General features: G+C 40.6%; 1 protein-coding gene and 1 long non-coding RNA gene across 4 annotated transcripts in view; one reads left to right on the plus strand and one right to left on the minus strand.

The window, feature by feature from the left end:
- cmss1 (cms1 ribosomal small subunit homolog) overlaps positions 1-2,882 on the minus strand; it is a 31,792-nt gene extending 28,910 nt beyond the window's left edge. For both annotated transcript variants that reach the window (XM_034573628.1, XM_034573627.1), the window contains exon 1: positions 2,772-2,882. In XM_034573628.1, the coding sequence (XP_034429519.1) occupies positions 2,772-2,811 (40 nt within the window). In that variant the 5' untranslated portion in view covers positions 2,812-2,882. The remainder of the gene's footprint in view (positions 1-2,771) is intronic.
- Positions 2,021-26,945, plus strand: LOC117754618. 2 transcript variants are annotated; one of them, XR_004612473.1, is made up of 4 exons: positions 2,021-2,501; positions 9,185-9,319; positions 26,234-26,294; positions 26,361-26,945. It is a non-coding gene; the product is annotated as an uncharacterized LOC117754618 (long non-coding RNA). The 2 variants fall into 2 exon arrangements; XR_004612472.1 differs by having other exon boundaries at positions 9,188-9,319.
- Positions 26,946-27,390: the final 445 nt, after the last annotated feature.

Consider the following 27,390-nt stretch of genomic DNA (forward strand, 5'->3'; position numbering starts at 1 on the left):
ATCATGGTGTCCAATCAAGCCAATGAAAACAAGCCACATGTTCCTCTTTAGAAAGCACAACACTGGAGCATCTTCACACAAACAACACATGCTTTAACAAAAGAAATAAGTGATAAATCGGCACTGTGAGAGTGAACATAACAAATTGTTATGCCTCTTTTCTTGAATCAGATTCCTCTGGGGTCGCTACAGAAGCCTGGTCCAACAAGGATTCCAAAGATCAAAGGGTGTGGCACTAATAGGAGAAGCAGCACAGCTCTCGATCCAGGAGGGAAAAACAGAAAACCTGCCACAGTGCATACAAGGAAAACACTGTGCAACATGCCTGCAACTACATCATGTGTAGCACTACAGCTAGATGTTAAAAAATAAAAATGTTCATGATTCAAAGACAGAGTATATGAAAGAATTGTGACTTTTTGTAGATAATTCACAGTAGATGAAGTAGTACAAGCAGTAAGAGGTATTAGATTTCTCAGTTTTTTAACCTATGTAAGGTGTCTTTGAGCATAGCAAGTGCATAAAAACATAAAAAATATATACATAAATACATTAAAAAAATCTAATGTATAACAGTCATACCATGCTGAAATAACTTTTAAAGGTTGAAAAACATAAACCTGCAGTTAGAAATATGCATGTTTATGCAGAAATTTGATTTTCATTGCATTTAATCAAAAAGCCCCAATATGTATTTGTCAAAAATGTATGACATTGAGTGAACAAAAATGATTAAATCCATGAAAAGGTTGTGTGATACTGTATGAATTTCATGTTGTATGTCCTTTAGAAATTCTAATATAATTATAGTATTTCTGTTCCGAAGTGTTACCATAGCATTGTAAAATAAAAAATAACCTTAATTCACTTTAAGTGATTAAGAAATAAAATGCTAACATTTTTCCCATGATGGTATAATGATGCGCACAGTTGAGGGATTATAAACTGCCAACTGAATGTATGTGCCCAAGTCCTGAGCTACATGTGTGTCATGCATGGGTTTTGTATGCATGCATTTGTGCTCATATTTGTTAGCTCTGAAGGACCTTTTCCAACATAAACACAGACTTTGTCAGGAGCAGTATACCTCCGTATGATCAAAGCCTCATTCTAATGAGGTAAAACTTAATTTCTGAGGTCCTGGTTAAGGTAAGTGCTGAGATGTGGTTAGGCTTTTAAGGTTAGGGTTAGGCATGAACTGGTTATGGTTAAGGTTAGGTATAAGGTCTTGGTCAGGCTGTCCAAATGAATGGAAGTCAATGCAGGTTAGGGTTAGAGTAGGGTTAGGGTTAATAAGTAAGTAGGTAACTAACGTAACTAAGTATATTTTATTTATAAAGCACCTTTCAAAACCAAAGTTACAAGGTGCTGTACAAAACAAACATTAAGATAAAAACAGGAAATAACAATAGAAGAATAAAAACTACACAGAGGGTGAGCAAAGACAATGGAACCATAAGGGCTACACCAAGTTAAAATATGTACAAAATATGTTAGTTTTTAACAACCTCTTAAAACTGTTGGCGGACTCTGCATTTTAATAAACTAAGGGAAGACGGCTCCAGAGTGTGCGAGCCATGACAGAAAATGCCCGGTCACCTTTATTTTTTAATCTGGATTTTGGGATGGCCAGAGGACCTTGGTGAGTAGACCATGAATATCTCACCGTGATCAAGGGACACAGTAATTCAGAAATATAATGATAAGGATTGCTGCACATCTGTGTGTGTGGTACAGAGAAAGAAAAAGGGCAGGAATAGAAAAACAATACGTCTAAATAAGCTTAGTATAAATGCTTAATTTTAATACGGCACTGAAAGGTTCCGAGTGTAGAATTTAGTGGTGAATTTACATGATGCAGCTGAATACACCCCACCCTTCCCTTCCAATCCAATCAGGAAAGAGAACCTGTGGTAGCCTTCTGTTGTCATAAAAACTCAAAAGGTGTTGAGTTTGTCCAGTCTGGGCTACTGTAAAAAACATGGAGGCCTCCGTAGAGAGGACCCGCTCCTGATGTAAATATAAAGTATTCAAATATGAAGGGTCCATACTAGGGTAAAGAAAACAACAATTCGTACAATTTAGATGAAAGACACTAGTCAAAACATCACTAGGAGTATTTTATATTCAATCTCTGCCAATAGATCCCTTTCACACTGAACCTTTAAAAACACACGACACTGTCCCAACATGCTCAGGTGAACAGTCCTTGAAGAACAGGAGTGCCCCCTGTTGGTGTGCAGAGTGCATGGGGCTGTGTGGAGTGTCCACAGGGAGCTTCCTCTTGTTGTTGTGTGGAGATGAAGGTAAAAGGCACCAGAAAAAAAACCTGACAACTGAGTGTGTGGATGAGAAACAGTTAACTGTGACGTTCAGTGGAGGGAGAGGGGACGTTAGAGTGAAGCTACCCCCCCACACAGACACAATCACACACACGTGTTACACATCGTCTGCTCATAACAACTTGTGTGACCGACTCCAACTCTGTCTGAAAGTCGCAGGTAAGAAAAACACACACTCCCTGGTACTGTTATGTTTCATAGTTATCACCATGGTAACACACAGACGTGAAACTTTCCAACGTGCCACAGCCAGAGTTGGCTAGCAAACGTTAGCTCGCAGTTAGCTACAGCTCATTCTTTCTCACGGCAGCAACATGCTAACGTCCGGAACCGGCTTATCGTGATGCAGCAAAAACCTCCCGGACCGCAAGGCTTTGAAGACACTAAACATGTCGCGGTAACGGAGCTGAAATGAGATGAATGAATTACCCTCGTGTTGCCACCACTCGTCTCCCAGGTCGTCCCCCATTTTCCTCCTCACCGGCTGTGCGTCCAATCAGAGGGGGCGCGACAGGGTGCGTTCACAAGCAGCACGTTGACAAACCCCGACGAGAACCACGAACTCAAAATCCCAGGAGGCTTTGCTCCACCGTGAACGATATAAACGGAAAACTGTAAATAAGCGACTTAAAGTATCATTTAATTTGCTGAAAATGAAGTTTTCTTGTTCACAATATATTTTACGCTAAAGGGAGGAAGTGTCAAGATTTTCTTAATTTCAGAATTTTCAGTTACATAATTAAGTTTTTTTTTTTTACGAAAACAAAGAACATTGAAACCTTCTATTTTTTAAAAAATATAAATACAAAGAACAATGAAAGCCAAAAAAGAGCCAGTATTCAACAGACATTGACAACAGTATTGGCAGACATTAGTTGGCACAGTATGAATATATAAAACATCCCGTATGATACCGGTTCTGACTCACACATATGCAATGCTGCCAATTCGGCAACTCTGTTTTTGTCTTCATTATAAGATGTGCAAGAAAATATCTCCTAATGAGACATTTAATATGTCTATAATCATGGTTGCATAGCACCATGTGTAATCTAAACTCTAAAAGTACCGCATTAGACAACTTTAAGCACTGAATATAAAGTTCTCTAGTTAACAATTTTATATGATGCTGAGGCTAAATCCGCAGAGAAACAGTGGAAAGATCTCAGAGATCGTTGGAACAACCTACCTGCCAAAACTGTACGAGGAGAACCATTGCTGTTTTAAAGGCAATGGGTGGTTGCATTTGCAAAGCACTGTGTGACATAGGCTCTGACTCACACATATACAATGCTGCAAGTCTGTTTTTGTCTTCACCACGAGAACTCCTAATTGGACATTTAATGTCGTGGTTGCTTGGAAAAAGCTAAGTCCTCTCCAATATTTAAAAGCAAAAAGAAAGCTGTGTGCCCGGTGTTTCTAAACAGGCCTAAACAGAACCTCATTAATAATGATGATAATGTTTAAGAGCAACAATCTATGCTAAATACTTTGCCTGCCTGCATATAATTTAGTTTGGCACCAAGGAAGAAGTTTTTTCTGAGCAAGGTTGTTTCCATCCTGCGCCAGATGAAAGCCGGAATGCGTACCCTGCTGTATTTGGTGTTGAAAGAAATGAGGACATGTTTCAGTAAAGAGAGCAATTTAGATTAGAGACTATTCTTCCAGTTAGCACATTTTCACATGTTTTGGTAACAATTATTTATTCAATAGATATTGTCATCTCAAGACTAGAGACACAATGGATCGTGTTGGATTAGTATTATTGTGGTGATGAGCAATAAACTACTTAATTCTATTCCCCACACCTTATACCTGCTACAAGAGATTTTCTGTAAATGCAAAAGGACTGCCGGCACATCACTTTACCTCAGATACGGTTCCTCTCTGACATTTAGTTATACATATTTAGCTTATAAACATCAGATGTTTACCTTTTTAAAAATGGCAAATGAAATTACAGGATAAACCCTTTTTATTTATCATAACGTGAGGTTCCCACAGAAGATAATAGCAGCAACCTACTGTTTTACTAAGTGTTTCTACATGTTGGAAAGAGAAAAAAAAACATTACGTCCTCTGTCATTATGGCCTGGACAGGGTGATCTCATTTTCCAACACACAGAAGAGAGGAAAGTGGAGAGAACGGAGGAGGACGTGTTTGGAATAGTGCCCTCTTTTCTGCAGCTGTAGCGGAGAGGAGGGACAGATCCTCTGGGAGTAATTGCATGCTTTTTTGTGTTTCAGTCGGAACAACACATTTCTGGCTGGTAGAGGCTGCGAGATGTTTGATTAAAGCTTTGCCATGAAAAAAAAGAGAACAGACTGATTACTGGGGGAAATTATAAAGGGTTGGGGATGGTTATGCTGTGTAACTCTAAAAGGGGGGAAGAAAAACAAATCAAGAAGGAGAAAGGAAGGATGCAGTCAACACATTGTGCCGAGGTCTGCCAACATTCAGGCAGGACAATGGACGCTAAATGGCAGCTTTGAATGTAATTAAGCATCATTCCTATAAAACACATGCCTCTTCCTCGTGTCTCCTTCCCACAATGTTTGGCTGCATTTTTACTAGAAACAAGATGCTGAACCAAAAGCACAATGCTTTTGCTCTAAACCTCAGAGAGACTTATTATATTTTGTTACATCTATTTTTTTCCTGTGGTAATCAGCCAACATGTGTGCGAGAGAAAAATTGCATATTGAAAGGATAAAGTTTGGAGGATGGTTCATAATGTAAAAAAAAGATCTTTTGGTGCAAATGAAGGAGAGATACAAAAGATGGGTTGGAAAAGACACCGATGTGCTTTTTTGAGGAAACGATTGTGGAAGAAAATTGCGATAAATATATATATATTAAGTTGTCTAAAAAATGTAGAATATCTTTGTCCTGTTGTTCTATTTCATCCTTATTTCTCACTTATATTCTTAAGGAGTTTTTCCACGTTTTGAATTAGTTTTTTTGCTGAAAGTTAATTGAGAAGATTGATACCAGTAAGATTAAGCAAAAACAACTGAACGGATTTCAACAAAAACATTACATTTTGACATTGCAAGATGGGGTGTATTAAGACATTTTCACCAATTTCCCAGGAAAAGATTTACGGATTTTGATGGAAAAAAATCTGCTTGATTGAATTTTAAGGGGCCTTGAAGGAGGTATGCACTCTACTGAGTTCCATAGTAGTTACACGTTTAAGTGTCTAGCTGTTATCTTTGGACAGAGACAAGTTACCTGTTGCCCATTGTTTCCAGTCCTATACTAAGCTAAACTAACTGACTGGAGTTCTAAATCTAACAGAAAGCCACAAGAATTGTGTTTGTTATCACATCTAACTAAATTCTTCTTATATGGATTAAAGTCTCACATTTATTTTTAGGTAGCAACACAGGAGAAAGATATAAGATGCCAAAAGACCTAACTACTGTCAATAACTGTCTGGGAACTTGAGAAAACGCTGAAGAAGAGCGAAAGAGAAAATAAGCGTCATTGTAATTAAAGGCGGACAGCTGTCTCTTCAGGCTCCTGTGATTGCACACTGCGGAGCATTGGTGTTAATGTGTTTATTTTGTTGTAAGCAGCTGTTCTTCCACTTTCTCATTTTAATGATCCAAAGGAGTTGTGTTGTTTTCAGTTGCCATCCTCCTCTCTTTTACTGAGTGTATTTTTTCCTTCTGTTGAACGAGAGAACGAGAGGGAGGATGAACGAGCGAGGATGGACACGGACTAATTATGGCTTAGAAGAAGTTCAGTGCTAATTACAACACATCCACAAAACTGTCTATTTCCTACCTATTTTCATGCTTTGTGTTTTCAAGTAGGCCCTTAGGTAAAGATCTTCTTTATCTAAAATCCTTACAGTGCCACAATACAATTTTCACTGCTCTAACAGCTTTGTCTTTCCTCCCAAAAACCTCCCTGATTGCAGGCCATTTAAAACTGTTTTGATTGATGCCTTGGCCGTCATATTTGTAGTCCATAAAGTAGCAAAAGATTTTATTACTTTCCTAATTGTGCAGTGACCTCGTCTAATTAGTGGACAACCCAAGGAGAGTTACGCATTAAGTTAACTACAGAGTCAAAGAAGAAAATGATGATTCAAATGAATATGAAATGAAATACAGTAACTGTCATGTTAGCGTGCCACAGCCAGAACGGAGGGGTCAGCCAGGTATTTAATGGTCTGACAGCCAGTATGTTACCGAGCGCAAATAAACAGGAAGTGACCTTGAGCTTTCTAAAACTTCATCACACACAACTTCCCGTCCAAGTTACAACTGTATTCATGAGCAGCTGGCTGAGCCTGACCTGCATGGAGATGCGCTGCATTATAAACACTTGGCAAATATTCATTTGTTGCTGTCACTTTCTGTCATGTTCGTTGGTTTTTGAGGCTTTTTTGTGCGTGTTCTGCTGTAATGGTGGAAAAACAAAGACATTAAAGTTGGAAATATTCAAAATTGGCAAAAAAAACATCCATCCATCATCATCAGCTTATCCTGTTGAGGGGCTGGAGCTAATCCCATCTGAAACTGGGCGAGAGGCAGGGTACAGCCTGGACAGGTCGCCAGTGTATCGCAGGCCCAACATCCATCATCAATCTATCTGTCTGTCTGTCCAGTCCGTCCGTCCATCCATCCATCAATCTAAATGTATGCCGCTATTCTTTTGAGGGTAGAGGGGGGGCTGGAGCCAATCCCAGCTGGCTTTGGGCGAGAGGCATTATACACTACTATACTATCGCCAGTGTATCGTAGGGTTAACTAACAACCATTTAGTCTCACAATCATACAATCAAATTAGAGTCTTCAATCAACCTGACCCCAATCTGCACGTCTCTAGACTGTGGGAGGAAGCAGGACTTCCCGGAGAAAACCCACGCAGGCACGGGGAGAACATGCAAACTCCAAAAAGAAAAGCTCTTACCAACCCAGGATTCGAACCAACAACCTTCTTCCTGCGAGGCAACAGTGCTAACCACTGTAGCAAAAACAATGTTCAATATATGTGAACCCAGAGCATAGACTTCCCCTTTGAATTGATATATCCAGTATGAAAGAAGTGTTCTGTCTGTTAGCATCAGTTTTGGTCATGTTTGTACACACGTCTGTGGCCACAGATGGGATTAGTGCGTGACTGCCCTCCTGTCGAAGTGTCAGGGGTTTAGAGGTAGGACAGACGTTATCTCAGCGCAGGCATCGTTGTGGCAAAGGTCCCAGTTACTGTCAGCTTCACCAACTGTCCAACCACATAGGTCAGGCTGCACCTGATAGAAGTTTTAAGGCCACACACTGTACAGCGTGCCGGAGAGGAAACAACAGCTCAGAGGTTACAGCCCATGACATGCTGTCCAGCTGAATCTTCAAATTAAAGTGCTGGCATTTCAAAACACCATTAGGTCAGTGCTGTTGCTTTCAGTCAGCGTGTTCTACACCTTCACAAAGCAGAGAAGATGATGAGCTTCATGAGATGTTGTCATGTGTTTCTGCTGCTGAAATGTTGCTGATGTAAACAAGTGCCAGGATTTTGGAAACACTGAGAACATGGGTTATTCTGCCCAGTGACTGCATATGTTTAGTTGTAAGTAAAGATAGTAAAAAGAGTATTTTTTCTTTGAGATTGAAGATGCGTGTTATAAAGTTATAAAGCCTTATAAAGCTCCAGAGCGTGATATGGAAGATGTGATAAATTGCCGCAAGTGATGTCAGCAGGGTCTGAAGTCAAAAATCTGCAAGTGTGGAGTCAGAAAGACTCGAGTTTAACAGACTTTACTACTCCGCTCAATATTTCTGCTTGAGGCTCGAGGCTACATTAGCTGCCACTTAACATTTCAGCCTTTGAAATAACTGTTGGCAGGTGAGATGCATTATGGGTAATGTGGCCACCAGGTTTTGGCAAGAAGAATGTTATATTGCCTTTGGTCCCCTTTCTTTTAAAACTTTCCATCATGACTGAGTGAGCTGAACCAGTTAAGAAACATAAATAATAATCGAAGTAGAGCAGTAGAGCACACACCTACACCAAGGCCCAATTGTCACAATAAATTTAATCAAGCTGCACCAAATATCACACACCCATAGATATCAGTTCCTTATATGTGTCAGATTTTTTTCCCTCCATTAATTATGCCCTGAAAATTGAGAAAATGTCAAAAAACACTGCTATCTCAATGATAAAGAAAATGAAAGAAAACATGCTTTTATTTCCCCCCCTGATCTGGATCGGCAACAAAATATAATGGGTTATTTCTTTACCTGCACCACAGAACATCTGACCACCAAGTTTTGTGATGATCCGTTAAGAGGTTTTTGTTTAATCTTGCTTAAAAACAGACAGATGGCAAACAAAATCTTTTTTTCCTCAAATATTTGAGTTTAAAATGTATTTTTGTTTTATGTTCATATATATTCTCTGTAAATATAATATATTCTTGATCTAAATGTTGTTTCAAAAACTTTTCACACATTCAGGTATTTAATTTAGGTGCTTTTAATACATTTTGTACAGAATGAGCCTCATAATGCCCAAATGTGCAAAACGTGTGCAAGTAATGTAGACTGCTGTTGGTATCAGTAACACCCCCACTCCTGATTCCCAGATCCTCCTTCATTGCCACAGAAACATTCACCCACATTAACAGTTGTCGAATTATAATAGAAATTTCGAGGTCATGTATCCGACAGTTAGCTTCTCTTCACAATAAAAGAAAGAATATGATGCTGTCAGACATATTAGCTCTCTGGTACAATTGTTGTTATCAAAACTGACCTTTGTTCTTCAGGGATTGTACATTTTAATGTCAAATGCGATGTGTCTTCTTATTCACACCTTTTATTTCCAGCAGATGGGACAGGATATCAGCTCCCACGTGTCTGTGAGACCTCGCAGTGGATGGACACAGCTTGTTGGCGCTGCGGACAGCAGAGACTGCTGTGTGGGCTGAATGACATGACACCTCGTCCCCTCTCTGATTACGGTACGTGGAGAGTCAAAGCGTTAAAGGGCCTAGGTCCGTGCACACAGGTAGGAGCTTAGCGACACGTACATATTTTTAGCCCAGGACAGCTGGAAAATTAACAAACACCTTGTTGGCTAAATGAGATGAGGCTTCTATGAGACATGCTGCTCATGAATCGGCTACTGCTTCTGCAGAGAAGGTGGACGTGGTGTTATTACCTCGGCCAAGAAGGTTATGTTTTCACGCCTGTCTGTTTTTTTGTTGGTTGGTTTTTGTTTTTGTTCCAGAGCAAGATTACACAAAAACTACTGGACATATTTCCACGAACCTCGGTGGAAGGATTGGGTCAGGGAAGAACCAATCCAATTTTGGGTTGGATCAGGGCAAGTATTTTTAATCACTGTCTTTGACATTGTGAGATGAATTACTGATTTCACAGGGAATAATTCATGGACCTTGATGAAAGGCGTGTTTAGGTCCAGTCAAGTCAAGTCTAATCTTAGTTTGACCTTAAATGCTTAAAAAACAGAGAAAAATCTAGATAGATAGATGGATAGATGGATAATGCTTCATCAAGACCCCCTACTACGATAACCAGCCTCCCACACACTATCAAAACACCTTGTAATATTGTTATTAATCATTTTTTCTAAATGTGTCAGAAGCAAACCATGCCATGGCATTTATTCAGTCTTGGAATCATTTAGTTTTTTCTAAAGCTTCATATGAATACATTTTAACCACAATTCATTATTAATTTGAGAAGTAAGAGGGTTTTGTGTACTTTGTGTGGATATTATACTGTACTGAGGAAACCTGATTCACAATCCAATAATCCAAACACCTCCACTGTCAAATCAAGAACAGTCTCAGAGAGAAAGTGAAACAAGCTGAAATACTGTAGTGCACTCTAGAGATATTTGAAGCCCTTCTGAAGCAACCAATCTACTGAGCAGTCTGTGAGAGACCGGGCTCTTAGCAGCCATCAATAGCAATTGCTGAGGAACTCAGTGTGAATGTTATTGAATTAAACTCGAAAAGACCAAATGCCTCAAACGTCTGCCTCCATCGATTGTTAGTCAACAACAGAGAGTTGACATTTGCACAAATTTGATTCAGTCCATTGTTGCAGACCCATGGATTTATGTTTATGTTTATTCAACAGCATTAATAAAAGATTGGGTGATCACAACAAATGATTTTAATTTTACTTTTCATCTTCAATAGTATCTCTGTCCATAAAAAGGAACTTCTAAATTTCGAGACAGAAGAGGAATCTGTGAAGAAAAATGGAAAGTTTAAGCTATTCTTTAATTACAATTCTGATGTACTTGTCTGTTTATTTTCGTATTTTCATTTTATGCTTTAGGCCTATTTCATTGCCTACCTTTACTATAGTTCTGAGGGTGTTCTCTATTATGTTATCTTCATACCATCATGTTACTTTCATATTAAGATATTTAAAGTTAAAGGTAAAAAAAAAAACATGTTCTTAACCTTTATGGTTTGTAGTCACCTACAAAAAGCAGCTTTCCTTCTCACATTTTTGACATTAAGATATCTAGGAATTGTTTATAGTTCCAGAAAAGAGACATCGGAATGTTTATGTTTCATGTAAATATCTGTTGCATCAAAAAGTGAATTTCTGATGCAGAAGTCACTTATCATGTAATGACCCTCAGATTAATGTTGTGACCATTTGTAGGGGGCCCAAACCATAGGTAAACTGTCAAGCTGAAGCTCCAGCTCAACCAGCCACAATAGTAAAATGTTACTTACATATTGTTGCATTAACAGTTTAATAATGTAAAAGATAATAATATGTCATACAGGCCAAGTACTTAAACATTTTAGACTTAAAATCTAATTTACTAATAATACGTCTTTATAGTTATTTGAGATTTTACTTGTAACATTATTTGTACATTGCTGCATTGGACTTTGACTTGAATAAAGAATGTGAGAATATCCTCCACCACTGGAACTGGGCCAACTCCATCTTCTCAGTAAGATGTGATCAAAAGCTCCAACACAGCTATTGAATTGCCCTTGAGTTGAGATAGTCATATATAAAAACTTCAACTTGGTTCAAAACAGCTTTTAATTTATTAGAAAACATAGTTGATCATAAATAATAAGAAGTATTTACATGTACATTTTCTCAAGTGACTCTTAACAACTTTCGCAGTCTTTGCATTTGAAGAAATATTTCTGTTTCTAAACTTCTATTTACTCTTGTGTACTATTGATCACATTTGACTGTAAGACCTTGAGGCACTGCACAAACAAAGAAGCTTTTAGTATTCACACATAAAAATGCAGTTATGAAACATTGACCGTGTTCATTTGATAACTTTGTGGGGTCAATAGGAACATAGCCAGAGGATATTCTAGCCCAGAAAACCCATCTACATCATGTTGTGCAGTAGCTCTGCGAGATGCAGTGGAGTAATAGAGTCCTATATAGAAAATGTGGTTTTGTTGTAACCCAATCGACTTCGTCCTTTGTTTTGGTTTCTGGTCTGAGTGTCTGAGCCCTTTTCCACAGAACAGACAAACATGATAAACCTGCCCACCACGATGCTTTTAGTCCGGAAACTACACAACGCATGGCAGGGCTATGCATGATGATTGGGGCTGCAAGAGTTTTAAAAACACACATTGATTGATTGAAACATCACACGTGGAGGCCGGGACACTGACAGGAGCACCAACCTGTGAATTTGCTTGTTAAGACAGACGTTAGAACTGATTGGATTAGATGCGACACAAAGCTTGTCTTTTGCTGATGTTTGCTAACATTAGCTAGCTAGGGTTAGCAGGGCAGCACAGAAGCAATGACTATGCGAAGACTGAAATGAAATTGATTAAATGAGTTGAATAATTCATTTTGTGCTCCTGCTTGGCTTAAAAAAAAAAACGTGAATGTATTGATGCCTAATTTAATTCACAGGTTCTGCCATTGTTGTTTGCTTGTGACCTGACGGTTTTGACCCGGATATGAATTTTACGCCATACGCTATGTCACACTAAAGCCGATTTAGAAACAACAGAGCCATTTTACGACTCTGCACGGCAGCTAGCTGGATTGCTTTTTATTGGTTCTGCTGCACCCAGGTAGCTTTATTCAGTTGTGTTAACTCTTGTTGGAGGGGCCACATTCATTGTGCTTCGAGAAAATAAAGGGAGGCCGAGTTATGTCCGGCACGAGACTGAAGATGTGGTCACTGAAGCATTTTTGTTTTGGTGAGGTGCTGGCGTTATTGCGACACCTAGTGGTAGTGAATATCGTATGTACAGTATAACCTTAAATACCTGTTTTCACCTCACAGTCCATCCTAAAGACAGAGTAATGGCCTTAAACGTTCAGTAACACCAGGTTATGAGAGAAAAGCAGTCGAATATTTCTCTTGTACCTGAAATAATCGCTGCTGTAGAACACTAATAAATCTATGAGAATCTGACAAAACTGAGGGGAAAAAAACCAAACATGAAATTGAATAGTAAATCCCAAATGTGATAATGTGCTGAAATTCTAAATTCATTCTTGGTTAATTCATTTGTAAATAACCTCATAACATACAAAATGTTTATGTTGTCATGTTTAACTTTAGTATATTATAAGACAGGGTACAAACTAAGCTAATGAATCTAATTGTCCTTTTATAATGTAACAGCGGGAATCAATTTAGCCCTCATAATCAATTTCTCAAGTGGACACGACTTCCATCAAAGTATAATCACCAGTAATTAAGGTGAAGCAAACATGCCAATGCTCTCAGGGCTGCTTTCTTTACCCCAACCCCCAATACTGCTCCTACATTATATACTTTATGTAAATAAGCCATCACTCGTGAATGCATGAGCTCAGTGAGGTGTCACACGTGGGGATGATAAGATGAGATATGAAAGAATGAGGAGAATGCAGGAGAGGTGCAGAGAGAGAGGGATGCAGATCGAGTTTGACTAGGAGCAAAGCGGTGAAAGGGTAAAGTCAGGATTTCCCGCAGGTCATGAATAAAAGACGAAAAGAATAATTTGGACCTTTCACTGTGGATATCGAAGAGATTAGTATCATTGAATCACATCTTTTTTCCACGCTCTACTATCTCTTTCTCGTTTTTTTTATTTCTTTACAGTGCACTGTTATCTTTCTGTTCCTGAGAGCAACACTGTTTTTGAATGAGACCACAGACGCACACTAAACATTAATATGGTTGTCTTGTAGATGCAGTCACCACAGGGAATTAGCATGATGCAAATTAGGTCGGATCACATCCTTAGAGAAGCTATTAGCCCCTCACTACCACCCTCTGTAACTTTGCATGTGTGTGTGTGTGTGTGTGTGTGTGATGCTGCAGAGTGTGATGGTATCAAGGAAATCTCTGCTCCTCCAGTACATCATGTTCTCATCAGAAAAGGGAAAGATTGATTCTCATATGCACACATGCACATATACACAACTTCCTCAGCACGAATAACACTATTCGACCCTGCTGTGTTGCTGCCCTGAATTCATGAAGGATAAAGAAGACCAATGTGTTGCTGTAGGCTACGCTTTGTTCAACAATGCGGTGTGAAGTACTGTTGGTGAAAGAGGGGGAATCCTTTACATGTACAGCGGCAATTCATTTTCTGATCTAGGTGGAGATAGTAGCCTGTGAGAGACCAGGTCGTGGTTTTCTGAAAAGATCTTCCTGAGAGGTAGATTTGTCTTGTCGCCATTCGCTGCAGGTCCTTGGCTGTTCACCATTTAATAAGCAGCTCTTGAGCAGCTGTTTCCACCGATAACAAACTGATGTATTTGTCTGTAATTTTAGGCAGATGAGAGAACCTGGTACCATGCGCACACATACAGACTAATAACGACTATATACTGATTCCGAGAGGCGGTTATCTAGTCCCCACTTTACCCGTGTAAATTTTCCGTGAATGTTATCTGAAACCCTTTACATTGAAATGTTGAGTGTCATGCAGGATTTTTCCTGTGTCAACTTAAAAAAAGTTAATCTCTGGAAATGTCCCACAAGCTCTTGCTGTCGGGAGGAGAATTTTACAAGTAGCTGCACAATAGATTTTATTATGCTGTTGTTCTGCTGTCGGCGGTGATAAGAATAGGAGAAGCACACTGCCAGCAGAATCTCACCAGAAATGGTGCCACATCTACATAGTGTAGTCAAAATAATTGAGATTGCAGCTTCAAGCCTCCCTGGGCGACTGCAGCTCTGCTGTGCGTTTATAACATTAGCGCCCTGCTAGAGTTGGAAATTACTTTTTGTGACCTCAGATGACATTTAAACATCTCCTTGTCCTCAAAGACAGGAGCTCCATCAACAGTCAGTGTATTGTGGGATCAAGCTCATGATCCCTGATTGACCCCACACTGATTTAACATTTTGTGAATGATTTGTTTTTTATTTCAAAGGGACAAATGCTAATTTTACTAATCATTCATTTCACACAAACACAGAACACACAAACACACAAACACACATCTGCATCTGTCCAGAACTTTTAAATATATGTTTGGGTTCTAGTCCGACAAAACAAACAAAAGAAACCCCAATATAAATAAATGTAAACAGATCATGTCATTGTGGGTAACTAATGGCGATGGAAGCTTAAAAATCATAGTTTTTTGCCAGATTTTGAATTGTTGTCATGTCGCTCTTTATCCTACAAATATATTTCTATTGGTGAAGGTATTCTTCCATAAAGGAAGTCAGATGAGGTAAAGTGCAACAATGTGCACATACCCAGCGTGGTGCGTGATCATGGTGTACGAGACTGGGGATTAAATTCAGTTTTATTTTTTGACATACTTATTATTTTCAGGCATTTTTCTTTATCCTCATTTTATATCACGCAGAAAGGTTTCCTGGCTGAATGCCAGAAAAAGTTATAAAATAAGTATCAGTAAGCTGAAGTTGTCTGCAGTTATCTCATGTTGGGCTTGGGTTGCACAGTTGAACAGACGTGGGAGCCAAAGTCATGACGTTGCATCCAGGCTAACCTCTGTTCCTCTTCAGCAGCTTCTGTAACTCAGTAAAATCTCTCATTTCGTGGTTCGGTGTGAAAGAATGAAGCTTTCCATATTGTAGGACAAATCGTTTCTTCAGCTCTAGAACCTGAAACCTAAAGGATTTAACAAAAGGAAAAAAACTACAGATCCCATAAAATGTTCTTGTTAATAGTCATTTCATTTGTCCATACGAATAAAATTCACCAAAGTCAATTATTAGTAAAATGTTCATGTTAAGTAACGTCCACCCTGTTCAGTCTGTCCTTCTCTTATTAAAGACGTGAATTCAATTCAATTCAAGTCAATTTTATTTGTAAAGTGCCAAATCATAATATTATCTCAAGGCACTTTACATGGAAGGTCAAGAATGAATGAGCAAACCACGATCACTCAACTTGCTCATGGACTCAACTTGCTCATGGACTAGGCGTGACCTTTAATCTTTTTTAGTTGTTAAAGCTATTACAAATATCAGTGGGATTTTGAATTGAGTTTTCACTTTAGTTCTCATTCAACCAGACACGGAGGCTCTAATTGAAGACCCCGTCGACTTCTATGATGCACGTATCCAGTGTTTTTCAGGCTTGACTTCTATGTGATACTAAAAATATGGATATTTCAGGCTTTATTGCTTTAGTTTTAACCACTATTTTTAATGTCTCTTGAAAGTCACCGTGTGAAACATTATGGAAATGCAACAGTAATTCTGTGGAGTGGCCCTTCAAATTTATATAAGGACAAAATCTAAATTGCGCCCCCATAAATGGTAAATTACAGAGACGAATTTAAGATTTAAGTGAAGTTCGGTATCTACCTATAACTGAAACCTCATGTAAGCCAATGACTACTCTCTTTCACAAAGTATGATTCATTTCGGGGAGTATTGTGTGTTTTCAATAATCTTTTGTAAACAGGTGTCCCCGTGTGCAATGCCCAAGATCAAATTTTGGATCAAATCTAATTTGAAACCACCTCCTTCCTCCTGTGCTGTAATAGAAGGTCTTTTTGGATGATAATAGATACTGTAGTGCTGAACTGGCAAACTGTAACTAATCATGTCAGATTAGTTTCTTGGCTTGAAGAAGGAATAAATGGAAAGACGGTGGCTTGGCAAAGACTGTGGAGAAAATGATTTTAGGGAACTCTGTTGGTGTTTATTTCCCCTTGGCCACATGTAGTGTGGCAGATTATTCACAGTGTAACCAGTAGATGGAGCTGAGATCCTCTCAGTGCTTCAGGGGCACTGGAGCTCTGCAGAGTGTGTACATTTGTGTGTGTGTGTGTGTGTGTGTTTGTGTCTGCTGCATGTGTGCGATTATGAACACTGATGTTTTTTAAAAGGATTTTTAAAGCGGGGAGAGGGAAGTTTTAATAACAGTATCTGCGTGTTGCCCTGACAGTATGTTTGTGTCGACATCTCAGTTTCACTCCAATGCGGTTAGTCTTGTCACTCACATGGGTGTCGAAGTTTTCTTCTTTGAGTGGTTTACTTTTGTTGGAGGTCAGAGTAGGACAGGACCTAATTCTCAGAGGCAAACTTCTTAAAGCAGCATCTCTTCAGGCCCCTGCGGTGAACTGGCACTTCAGAAGCTGGGTTCAGGGGCTGATTTAGGGGGTTAGTTCTGCACAGTGGGACCGGAGTTTGCTTTTGAGGCAGGGTAAACATGCCTCTCCTCTCATTTTACATTTTGTCTTCATCTCTCATGCTTGCCCCGATGTCTCCTCTCTCCTTTCCGTGTCGCTCTTAAGTTTGCCTATCAGCCCTCTGGCCCTGAGGAGCATCTGTGCCCCTCATCATTCCCCATATGCCCCGTGCCTTTAAGCCTGGCCCCCAACGCTGGAGCCGATCACTTATTCATCAGCAGCATGAATTAAAAATCGTCTATTTTCCATCGCACCAACAACCTGATGGTTGATTTCACTCCTGACCTGCTTCTGGTTCTGCTTGTGCATCACGCAAACACATAAGCCGACGCACGGGAAGTAGGAACCTCTACAAGTCGATATACAGACAGAGGAAGGTGTTAACATCGAGCAGCACAATGACCTGGGAGACCCAACCTGGAAAGAAAATGGACACGGTCTGTTGCACAGTCTGGTTGCTGTTGTATAACACCTACAATTCAACTAGGGGAGTCCGACTGAAGATTAAAATTGAATAATTTGAAGTAAAAAGCCTATTTGCCCTGACAGTGACTCGGAGGTTTCAGTAGCTGAAGGGTGATGCAGAGAAGTGGAAGTGATGAGTAGAAGGGTTATGATGATGAGCCACTCGCCGTGTCCTGCATAGCGTTAACGTTTAGCTAAATTCACAATCAGCTGTCCAGAGGGTGCTTAGTAAGCTCTTAAAAAATCCAGCTCTTCGTTACATCCATCCAAATCTTCAACCACGATGATGCTTCATTCTTTTTACCACCGCAGTTGTGCAGACTCCATTGGTAATATAAAGCCCCCTTTCCACTGGTCAAAAAACCCACTAACACCTTTTAACATCTGGCTTTTTTCTGCAGTGGGAATGGATTCAAATGGCAGTCAGTCCCGGGTCAAATGACTTTGCAGTGGACACAGGTTTTTATCGGCTCCGGCACCAGAAAGGCAAACTCCTCTACTGACAATGGGAAAGGTGGTTATTAGCTTTTTTTTAGGCAGGTTTACCCACATTTAAAAAACCTGCATATGCATGCTAATTTTGTGTTGGTGTACGGGTTTGAAATTGGGAAATGTGCCTTTAAGATATACTGTGTCACCTAGTTACAAGAGGCGCAACATCGTCCGCCTCCATTTTCTGTTTCCCTCAGGTTAGTTGAGTAGCAAACTTCAGTGAGATAGGATGCATGTAGAGGAGCTCCTCTTGTTCTGCTGCCATCAACTCCAGAGTAACTCTGTTTTATTCATATTAGATATGATAGAACCATCCAACCGGCCATGGCATGGTTGAAAAGTGTTAAGGTCAAATAAATGATACGTTTTGTGGAAGTCCCAGTACCTGTGTGTGATGAGGCCATTCTCCATACTTTCTAATCTGTTTCAACCAGGACACATGGACCCTAATTGTCCCGTGGGTCATGTCAATGTCAAGTCTTGTTGCAAATAGCTCCTCGCATATTGTGTTTTATTGTGCACACAACAGATATAGATTTATTTAATAACGCTTTAACACCTTATTTTACATTACTCTTTCTTCAAAGAAAGTATGCTGTTGGTTTCAGTACAACTTCAGAAAGAAGAAAATGATTGGTTAAGTGCTTACATAATGATTGGTTGAATTATTTGAGACAGATAATAAATAAGAAAAGAGAGGCAACTGCAGTTGGAGGATAAAAAGAAAGAGACGGAAATGAGAAGGCCAATAAATGGACTGGATGAAAGCTGTGGTATAATTATTGGGTTTGTCAAAGAACCGCTGCTGGAGGTGGTTGAATATTAATTTTTGAGTTATTGAACAAGAGCTCACAAGCAGCACCTGAAGGATCCTTAGTTGTCTGTCCCTGTTTGACTTATCATGAAACAAGTCAGGATTAAAATATGTTTTTTTGATACACTTTCACCAACATCTCTAAAGTTCATTAATTAACATGCGGTATTTTATTTGAACTGAGGTGTAAAAACAACACTTGGTTCCATTGGTGGATTTGTGCCAGATTATTTCTTGGCCGTGTGTGCAGTAAAGTTACTGTGCCGCGCCAAGAAATAGTCTAACCCACAACTCTCTGCTACTCATTTCAGAACAGGCCTGTTTGCATGAGAAAACAGAACTAAGTCCAAGAGCACAGCGCAGGTTACAGGGTGACACACGAGAAACAAAGCTGCTATCATCCAAGTGGCACGTGCAGAGTTTGACTTTGATGAAACATCAAAGTTGAGGCAAACAGACACAGGAGGAACTAGAATGGCACTCAGAGAGCACATACCTCCACCAAGCCCAACAATCCCCTTTTGAAACCACATTTATTTTCACTAGAACTGGATTTTTTGGGGGATCTGCACCAAATTTGCGCACACTCATATCAGACCCCAAAACATGCCTGATCTTTTTCAGTAAGATCTATAAATTATTCTCTAAGAAATTGAGGAAAATTCCTGTATCCGCCCCCTGATCCATGCAGATCATCACCAAACTTGAATAGGTTCTTCCCTGACTCATTCCACATCCTTTCTCCAAATTTCACGGAAATACATTTTGTAAGTTTTGCGTAATCGTGCTAGCAAATGCCGCTGAAAACAAAATCTCCTTAGCAGACATAATCCCTTTCATGCATTTCACAGGGTCTGGCATATGTGAATGTTTCAGTGGCTAACCTTCACCTCCTACTCACTTCCGTTCTGTGCGAGCAAGAGAATGAGTAAAACATTCTCTTCCTGTGGTGAAGCAAATCCGCAGTGTGGCGTCGTGTGGATGTCAACCCTGGTGAACTTTGACCCTCGACATTTGCCTGCACTTGAGTGTGTGTGAGACCATTCCCCTACATGGGTAACTGTAAATTGGAAAACTGGGATAATGGTAATTGGCCGACTGCCCTCCTTGGTGCCGCAAAGATTCGCAGACAACTGCATCGTGTTGTCAGCAGGAAGTAATTGTTCATTTGGAACACTTTGAGGAAGGTAGGATGCTCGTTAGTCCCATCAGTTGCTCGCTGTGGCAACAGAGAATGGTGTGTGTGTGTGTGCTGGGAGAAGAATGAAGCGCAGAGATGTTGGTACCATCTGAGTACACATGTCTTGATACATGATGTTTGCAAGTGTGTGATTAGAGGGAGTGTCTGTCTTTCCATATGACAGTTCAAGGACACAGTTCAAAGCAATAGCAGGCATCAGCAGAGCCCTTTGAAGCCTCTTCTCTCACCTCTCTCAAAGGCTAGATGGGGGGAGGATTGGGGGAGGGTGGGAGTGGGCTCGGGCTCGAGTGGTTTTGCCGCACACCGCTCAGTGTTTACCTCACTGGGAGTTAAACAGCTTTTAGTTCTGAGAGGAATGGCTCCCTTGATATGAACTATCTCCATACCCTTCTCTCCGCCCTGTCCTCCATACATCCCCCTCCCACACCTCAGAACCCCCTGTGTTGTCCATTGTTTAACCTCTCTAAACAACACCCACCCACCCCCACCTCCATCCCCACCTCCATCCCCCTTCAACACCAACAAAACACTCACACACACACACACACACACACACACACACACACACACACACACACACACACACACACCTCCATCACAGTATTTTAAGGGCAGGATAGTTGCGCCTGGAGCCACATTAGCATGGCAAACTCAGCGTGACAGCAGTTTTGCTACAGCGCTGTTATGATGGAGTGAATATGCTCACAGTTTGGGCCGCTCTGGGGGGAAAGCGGTTCCCTCCAAAGTGTGTTATCATGTAGCCCCGAGTGGAGCTGAGAGGGGGGTGGTGGCGGTGGGAGGGGGCGTGTGTGTGTGCAAGATTGGGAGGAGAGCGGGGATGCATGGGGGAAGTGGAAACGGGCCGCAGGGTAGAGACTGGAGGTGAGCTAAATTCTAGTTCAAAGTGGCAGAATGCGACTGTGAGCCGAGAGTGAGCTGGGGAGGAGCTGCGGTGCAGATGGAGCGCAGGGAGCCGGGGTGGATGTGGAAGCGTGCTGGAGTGAATGGGCCTTGGCGGCTTGACAGTCACTCCACACATGCGTTTGAGGGAAAGAGGAGGTGACAGTGCCGGGCTTATTGAAAAAGACAGGGAGAACACTGCAATCAGCTCTTCCCTCCTGCGAGGAGGGAGTGCAAAATCACATGAAATAAATGGAGGGTACACAGAGCTGTGCCTGTGCAGCACACGCAAACCATGCATGTGCCAAGTGACGCCTATTATAGGTATTGAATATGCCTCTGTTAAATTATTACCTTGCTCCTGCTCTAAAACACACTTATTTTAATCAAAGACCAGTACAAGGAAGTCGACTATGTAACATTTGGACTGAGCTGAAATAATAACATAATTTACATGAATTACAGAAAAAGAATCTGTGCGATTTGGTCCGTACGTAACAGGATTTAGCCGTTTTCATATAACGAACGCAGCAGGAGATGCTCCTAGTCGGATGTGTTAACAACAACAGGGAAATCTCTGGCGTGTTCAGATGAGGGGGTTGTGACTGAGTAGAGAGTTTTGACACTGGCGTCGGCCCTTATCTCTCGAATCCCATCGTCTTTTCAAGTTGACATCTTTTTTGGTGTCCATGTGTATCCTATCTTTTTTTTCATTCTGAGATATTTGTATTCTTTGTATACACTCTCAAACTCATAATGTCTGAATGTCGGCAGCATGACTTGGACATTTGCGCTCTCCAGATAATTTCAGGATAATATCCAGACTCCGGATCTCAAGATCAGAGTTATTCCCTGGGAAATCTATGAAAACATCATAAAAGGCATTATCTTGCAATGCTAGAGAAAATTATTTTAAAATCCTCGATCTGCCCCTTCGTCAGGATCCGCGTAATGGGTTCTACCCAAAAAAAGAAAATCAGATATGTAGTTTTTGCGTGACCCAACAACACAGCAATGAAAACATGACGTCTTTGGCAGTGGTGCAGGTTATAATGAACCCTGTGCTTACTCCGCCTCAACATGCTTCTACTACAACCATCCTACCACTAATAAAAAGTCCTCTTGTACCATTAGTTCACTTAGACCACTCACTTGTTCAGTCCTGAAATAATGACATTTTCTCTACCAGGTTACTAATAGCATTAAAAAAATTACATCTTTTTACGGATGGGAGAAGAGAAGGGAAATACTTCCGATAACCCGTCTAATCAATTTCAGCAATTAAAGGCAGTTATGCAGTTGTAGAAGTTATTTTTTTAATTCACTGACTAAATACAACTGTAGCACAGCTGCAATCTGTTCTCCCCTTCTCCTTCTTCTTATTAAAGCAACAAGCCAAGAGGCAGGTGTTCATTCTAGCAGGGAACAAGTACAACTCTTCGAAGCATTAGAGACCAATTACCAGCTCCACTTGACTTAGTCATTAAAAGCAGGTACTGCAACCTGTATTTGATCTTGTGAGCTACTCACCTCGTGATATCTAGAAATTAAATAAACCAACTATGTTCAGTCCTTGTGGTTTAATCACATATCTCACAGATTTTGGATGAAAAGGATCAAACAAGGTTCTGTGTTTAGCAGGTTGTACTGGTCGGCTGCGACTGTAAAGCTCAGACTAGTTTGTCTTTCAATTGGCACTTTTCCCATTCACTTCATTCAAAACAGCAATGATGCATCAACCCCACTGACCGATTGGAAGCCTACTTGTTTCCATGGCAGCACACAATGAACTTCCTGCTGTCAGAGTATGAAATCATCCACTTTCACTAACTCATTATTTCATAGAGTTGTCAGATCGGCTTGTGACAAATGTTACAACACTTACAATGGGTTCAGATATCAAAATGTTAAAGTTTCAAAATAGTGGAGTTTACTTTTTTATTGGTAAAACTTGGAGGTTAATAAACAACCGAGTCCTTCATGTTCTTTTATTCACCCAAACATAGACTGTATGTAAAGATGGATGCCACGACGGTTCTCCAAAAGTGAAGCCAAATAGTTTGCCCCCTGGTGGCTGGCTGCAGTAAAGATCATAAATCCTACCTCCTCCGTGTTAGTTCTAAGAAATTATTCTCAAAAATGGTTTCTCTCATTTTAGGTAGATCTATCACACTGTTGTGAGTTCAAGTGCTTATTTTGCTAGGAGGTTACTTGCTATAAAAAAGGGTGAAATGTCATGACAGTTGAGACGTACTCACGATTGGTCGAGTGTGTGTATCGGTAATCGATCCTTGATACCGTGGCTCCATCCCCTGATCGCCACTGTGCAGACTCTGTCTCCAAATGCACAAGATGGCCATGTTTTTATCCAGGCTGATTGCCTTCATTTGTAAGGGTTGTAGAATAATTAAAAACCCTAGCTTTTATAAGCAGTGATTGGGTTCAGTGTTAATATATAAAATATATTATTTACAAGTAAAAAAGCATTTGGTGCTATCTTGAATCACCTATTATCTGATATTTGTAAATGATGATTCGTGTACACAAGCTAAAAGCTCGGTGAAGATTTTGGCTTCAGTTCAGCTTTGAAAACATTGTCATGCATCTCTTGGCTCTGTGAGATTGGATATTATGAGATGACGATGAATGATTATTGATGAAGACTGATGGTGCATTTGTTCCTTCTCGCTCCAAACACTGTTCCCCGAGGAGCAAACACTCACTCCATTACAGTTATGAAGTGGCCCATAGGGGGTCACATCATCTGTCCTTCAAAATATCTTGTTGACGTTAAATTCAAAATAATCTCATAAAACACCCGGCAGACAGATGGACAGAGAAATATAAAGTTTGGATAGGCTCAAATCTGGGACTTCAAAGACCTTTTTTTTTCTCCGTCACCGGGTTTAATGAAGCTTTCTCCGAAGGGAGCAGGCAGTGAGACCTTCTTTATTAAAGCACAGCCACTAAGGGCCCCCAATGGACCCACATAACAAAGTGTATCATTAAAAATTTACTTTTGGTTGAAGAGCCTTAGTCACAGAGGAGAAAAGCAGAGATCAGCCAGGCCTGTAGCTGGGAGGCCTGTGGAGTGACCACAGTGTGACAGGGGAAAGACTCTGAGTTTATGGTGACTGTAAAGACTGCGTGCGCTCTACTAGAACGTTTTGCCGCCATGATGACCCTGAATGCAAACAAAAAAGGCCAAACCAGACTCAACATGATCACTGATTATTTATTTACCCTTTATTCTAACCATAGACAATATAAAAGTGGAAGACATGTATCCACTGCTATTCAGAAATTAAGCCAAAATATCCCAGATACAAACGCATTGGGAGTCTGTGCAGTAGCGATCGGGGGATTGAGCTGCTGTTGCAGGGTCCCGCCATTATACACACGTTCGATCAGCGTCATAAGAATACGCCAAAATGACAGAAATCATCTTTTAGAGAAAAAAGAACATTTGAAATATACCTTGATTTCTCTCATCGACACGCCCACTCGCTGGTCGTGAGTTTTCCGGAGATTGTCCTGCTGTATTCTCACATGGGCTCACTCCGATATCCAGAGCAACTGACTCGGACATTTGCTGAAAGCAGCTTTAGAGATGGCAGGAATTGTGCATGTGACATAGGAGCCAAGTACCTTCCCGACTGAACTTTCATCAAGCTTCGTTATATTATATAAAATTGAGGAAGGTCAGGAGGAAGGAGAAAGTCCTATTTTCCAAAATTTGAAACTTTAAAAAGAAAGAAAAGAAGTTAAATATCTTCGTCGGTGCATTAATAAGATAATACCAAACCAGCTGAACCATAGGAACTGTAAAAACAAGTTTCAGTGGACACCTTCCCTCTGAGCAGCCTGCTGCCTTTGACACACTTGCTTTAATAGTTCCTCTTCATAGCGCCGGGCTTTCATATCCATCCCTTTAAGACGGCTCTTTCAACTACAGGTGTCCAGCCTGAGGCAGAAACATGCCCTCCTGTGACTCGCTCACTGTACGCACAAGGTTACTCACAACCACAGACCGGAGATCAACTACTTTTGATCCTAGTGCAAGATTTTCAGGCTTGACAAAGACCTGAGCTTAGATTGGCCGTGTATATTGGCTGCTGTATTCCCTCCTTTATTTCATTATTTATCTTCAAGTGTCTGCTGTTGTTTTCGCTGTTTTGCGATTACTTGCTCCGCCCCGCATGTGTTTCACCTGTGTCTCATTACCTTCGCCTGCTGTGCGTATTCATTCCCTGTGTTTCCTCTCACTCGTCAGTTTGTCTGTTCACTTTCCCTGCGTTTCCTTGTGCTTTTGAGTCTTTTGAGTCTAGAATTTCTCTTTGCATCTGCCAACCTGTCAGCCGGAGCATCTGTAAGCCTTTTTATTTCTTAATGAAATATCTACACTGTACCAACCTGCCTTCACTTATGTCTGCAACCAGGTCCTGAAATCCTTTATCCACCACAGCCATGGGGTAGGTTACTGTGCAGAAATCTATAAAAACCATTACACGACGTAAGTGGCACAATGACTTGTTACCATCACGCACTGATGTTTGTGGTTTAGCTGAGTGCCCTCACTAACCAGATCATCGGACTGAATAGCCACTTTGTTTCACTTCCTTCATTCAGCCCGACATTATGGTCATATTAGCTAATGTCTCTGTTTTGTTTTTTTGCCCCGATCAATCAGTCACAAGTGAAGAATGTCATTTTTATTTGCTACAGGAGCTGCTGTACAGGTTGTGGTTACAAGATGAAAGAAGCTGTGTGACGAATTTCAGCCATTTCATTCTGGTTTTATGGTTCATGTCCTTATTTCTGCACTCCCTGTCCAGAACATGAGCCGCATTTACAATGTAAGGTGACAGGTATTGTGGTGGAGACATAGACATAGAGCTATAGTAAATGTTGAATTAAACCTCATGTATTATTATTTCGCTGATGCAAAATGAACGTAACGGAAACGCGACAGTTCGTGAATGAACGCATTGTGGAAAGTATTAACTGAATTAACCGACATGAGCAAGATTAAGTGGGTTAGAGGTTATAAATGTTTTGATAAATTTTCGGTTAATTACCCAGCCCTCCGACATACACATTATAAAAGCACTGGGTACAAGCACAAGTCATCGCTACATGTACAGAAGATCTTTCTCATGCAGATTTACAAAGGTGGAGTTACAACTAAAAACTCCGTCAACACCACTGTACAAGCTCAACATCTTTTTGCCCCTAATTTGAGCCCATAGATCCAGACTAAACACCACTAATGTGTTATAATCACACTGCACTCCTGTTGATATGGACGGAGACGGTGCGCAGGCTGGCAGACAGGCTCTCAGCTCTCCTGTAACAAATCAAAGTCAGTCAAGGCCTCTTATTCTGTCATTTCAGACAGACTGTGAACGTCCATGGAGACCATGCAGCCACTGCACTGGACGGAAGCCATGTTGAGGTAAAGGATCATTATATTCTGCTTGCTCTCGCTGCTGTCATCTTCTAACATTTCTCTTCCACACAGTGACCATGAGGAGGACGGGTTAGAACACCCGTCACCCGAACGTCTCCCTGCCTTATCGTGAAGAGCTCATAAAGATCCACTCTCGTCCGCTTCAAGTAGGCTAATCCCTGTGTCAGCCTCACGAGGGAAAGGTACCGCACACACATCGAGTGCCAGGCTCAGTGCTGAATCAGAGTGACAGACTATTTCATCCCCGAAAAACTTGTGATAACTGAGAATTGTTCTGCCAAAGAACCATTTCCCATGGTTGATTACATTCATATTCATTAAGATTATATTCCCTTCACTATGGATTTTTTACTCTCCTCCCCTGAAACCCCATCTGACCATTTGGGAAGATTAAGTGAGTGGGACGGATGATGAAGTGGTTTGATTCCTAAACAAAGTGCTACTAATTATCTTTGCCCTCTCCGTTGTAAATGGAGTGGAGAGTTGAAAGGTCGACCATTTAACCCCTCGCTGACCTGTCACCTCCGCCCTCAAACCGAGGGATTCTCTTGACATCATGAGACTGAGCGGAGGGACTTGGTCACATTTTAATGACTTTTTTTCTGTTATAATAATTAAAAAAACACAATAAAGGTAATTGAAGCTAGCAACTAGAAGCCTATTATATTTCCTGTTTTCTACCAAACTGTTGTGTGGCTCTTTAACAGATAGAGACAACATTGGGTTGTCACAAATAAATAATATGGATGTGACAGAAAGCGGCAATTTGGATTCTCATTAAAATTTCAGAAGTCCTGATGGTCCTCTGAAAATTGAACCAACTGTTCCAATGCAACCTTAATTTTATGCTACAGTAAGTGCAAATTAGTTTCCAAAAAAATATTTTTAATCACACTCTGCCGAGTTAATTTGCTGTGTGGTAATTTTCCCCTCTTAGCATCACACTCCGTCATGAACCATGATGACTCGTATAATCTGTAATCACCCCAGGTCTGCCCTTGGTTCACACTCAGGGTTTCTCTCAATCTGTCGAGGTTCCATACGCACTTCATCGACGCAAACACATCACAAGCTCTCCTTC

The sequence above is a fragment of the Hippoglossus hippoglossus genome, chromosome 21 (genome assembly GCF_009819705.1).
Source record: "Hippoglossus hippoglossus isolate fHipHip1 chromosome 21, fHipHip1.pri, whole genome shotgun sequence".
Classification (NCBI taxonomy): Eukaryota; Metazoa; Chordata; class Actinopteri; order Pleuronectiformes; family Pleuronectidae; genus Hippoglossus; species Hippoglossus hippoglossus.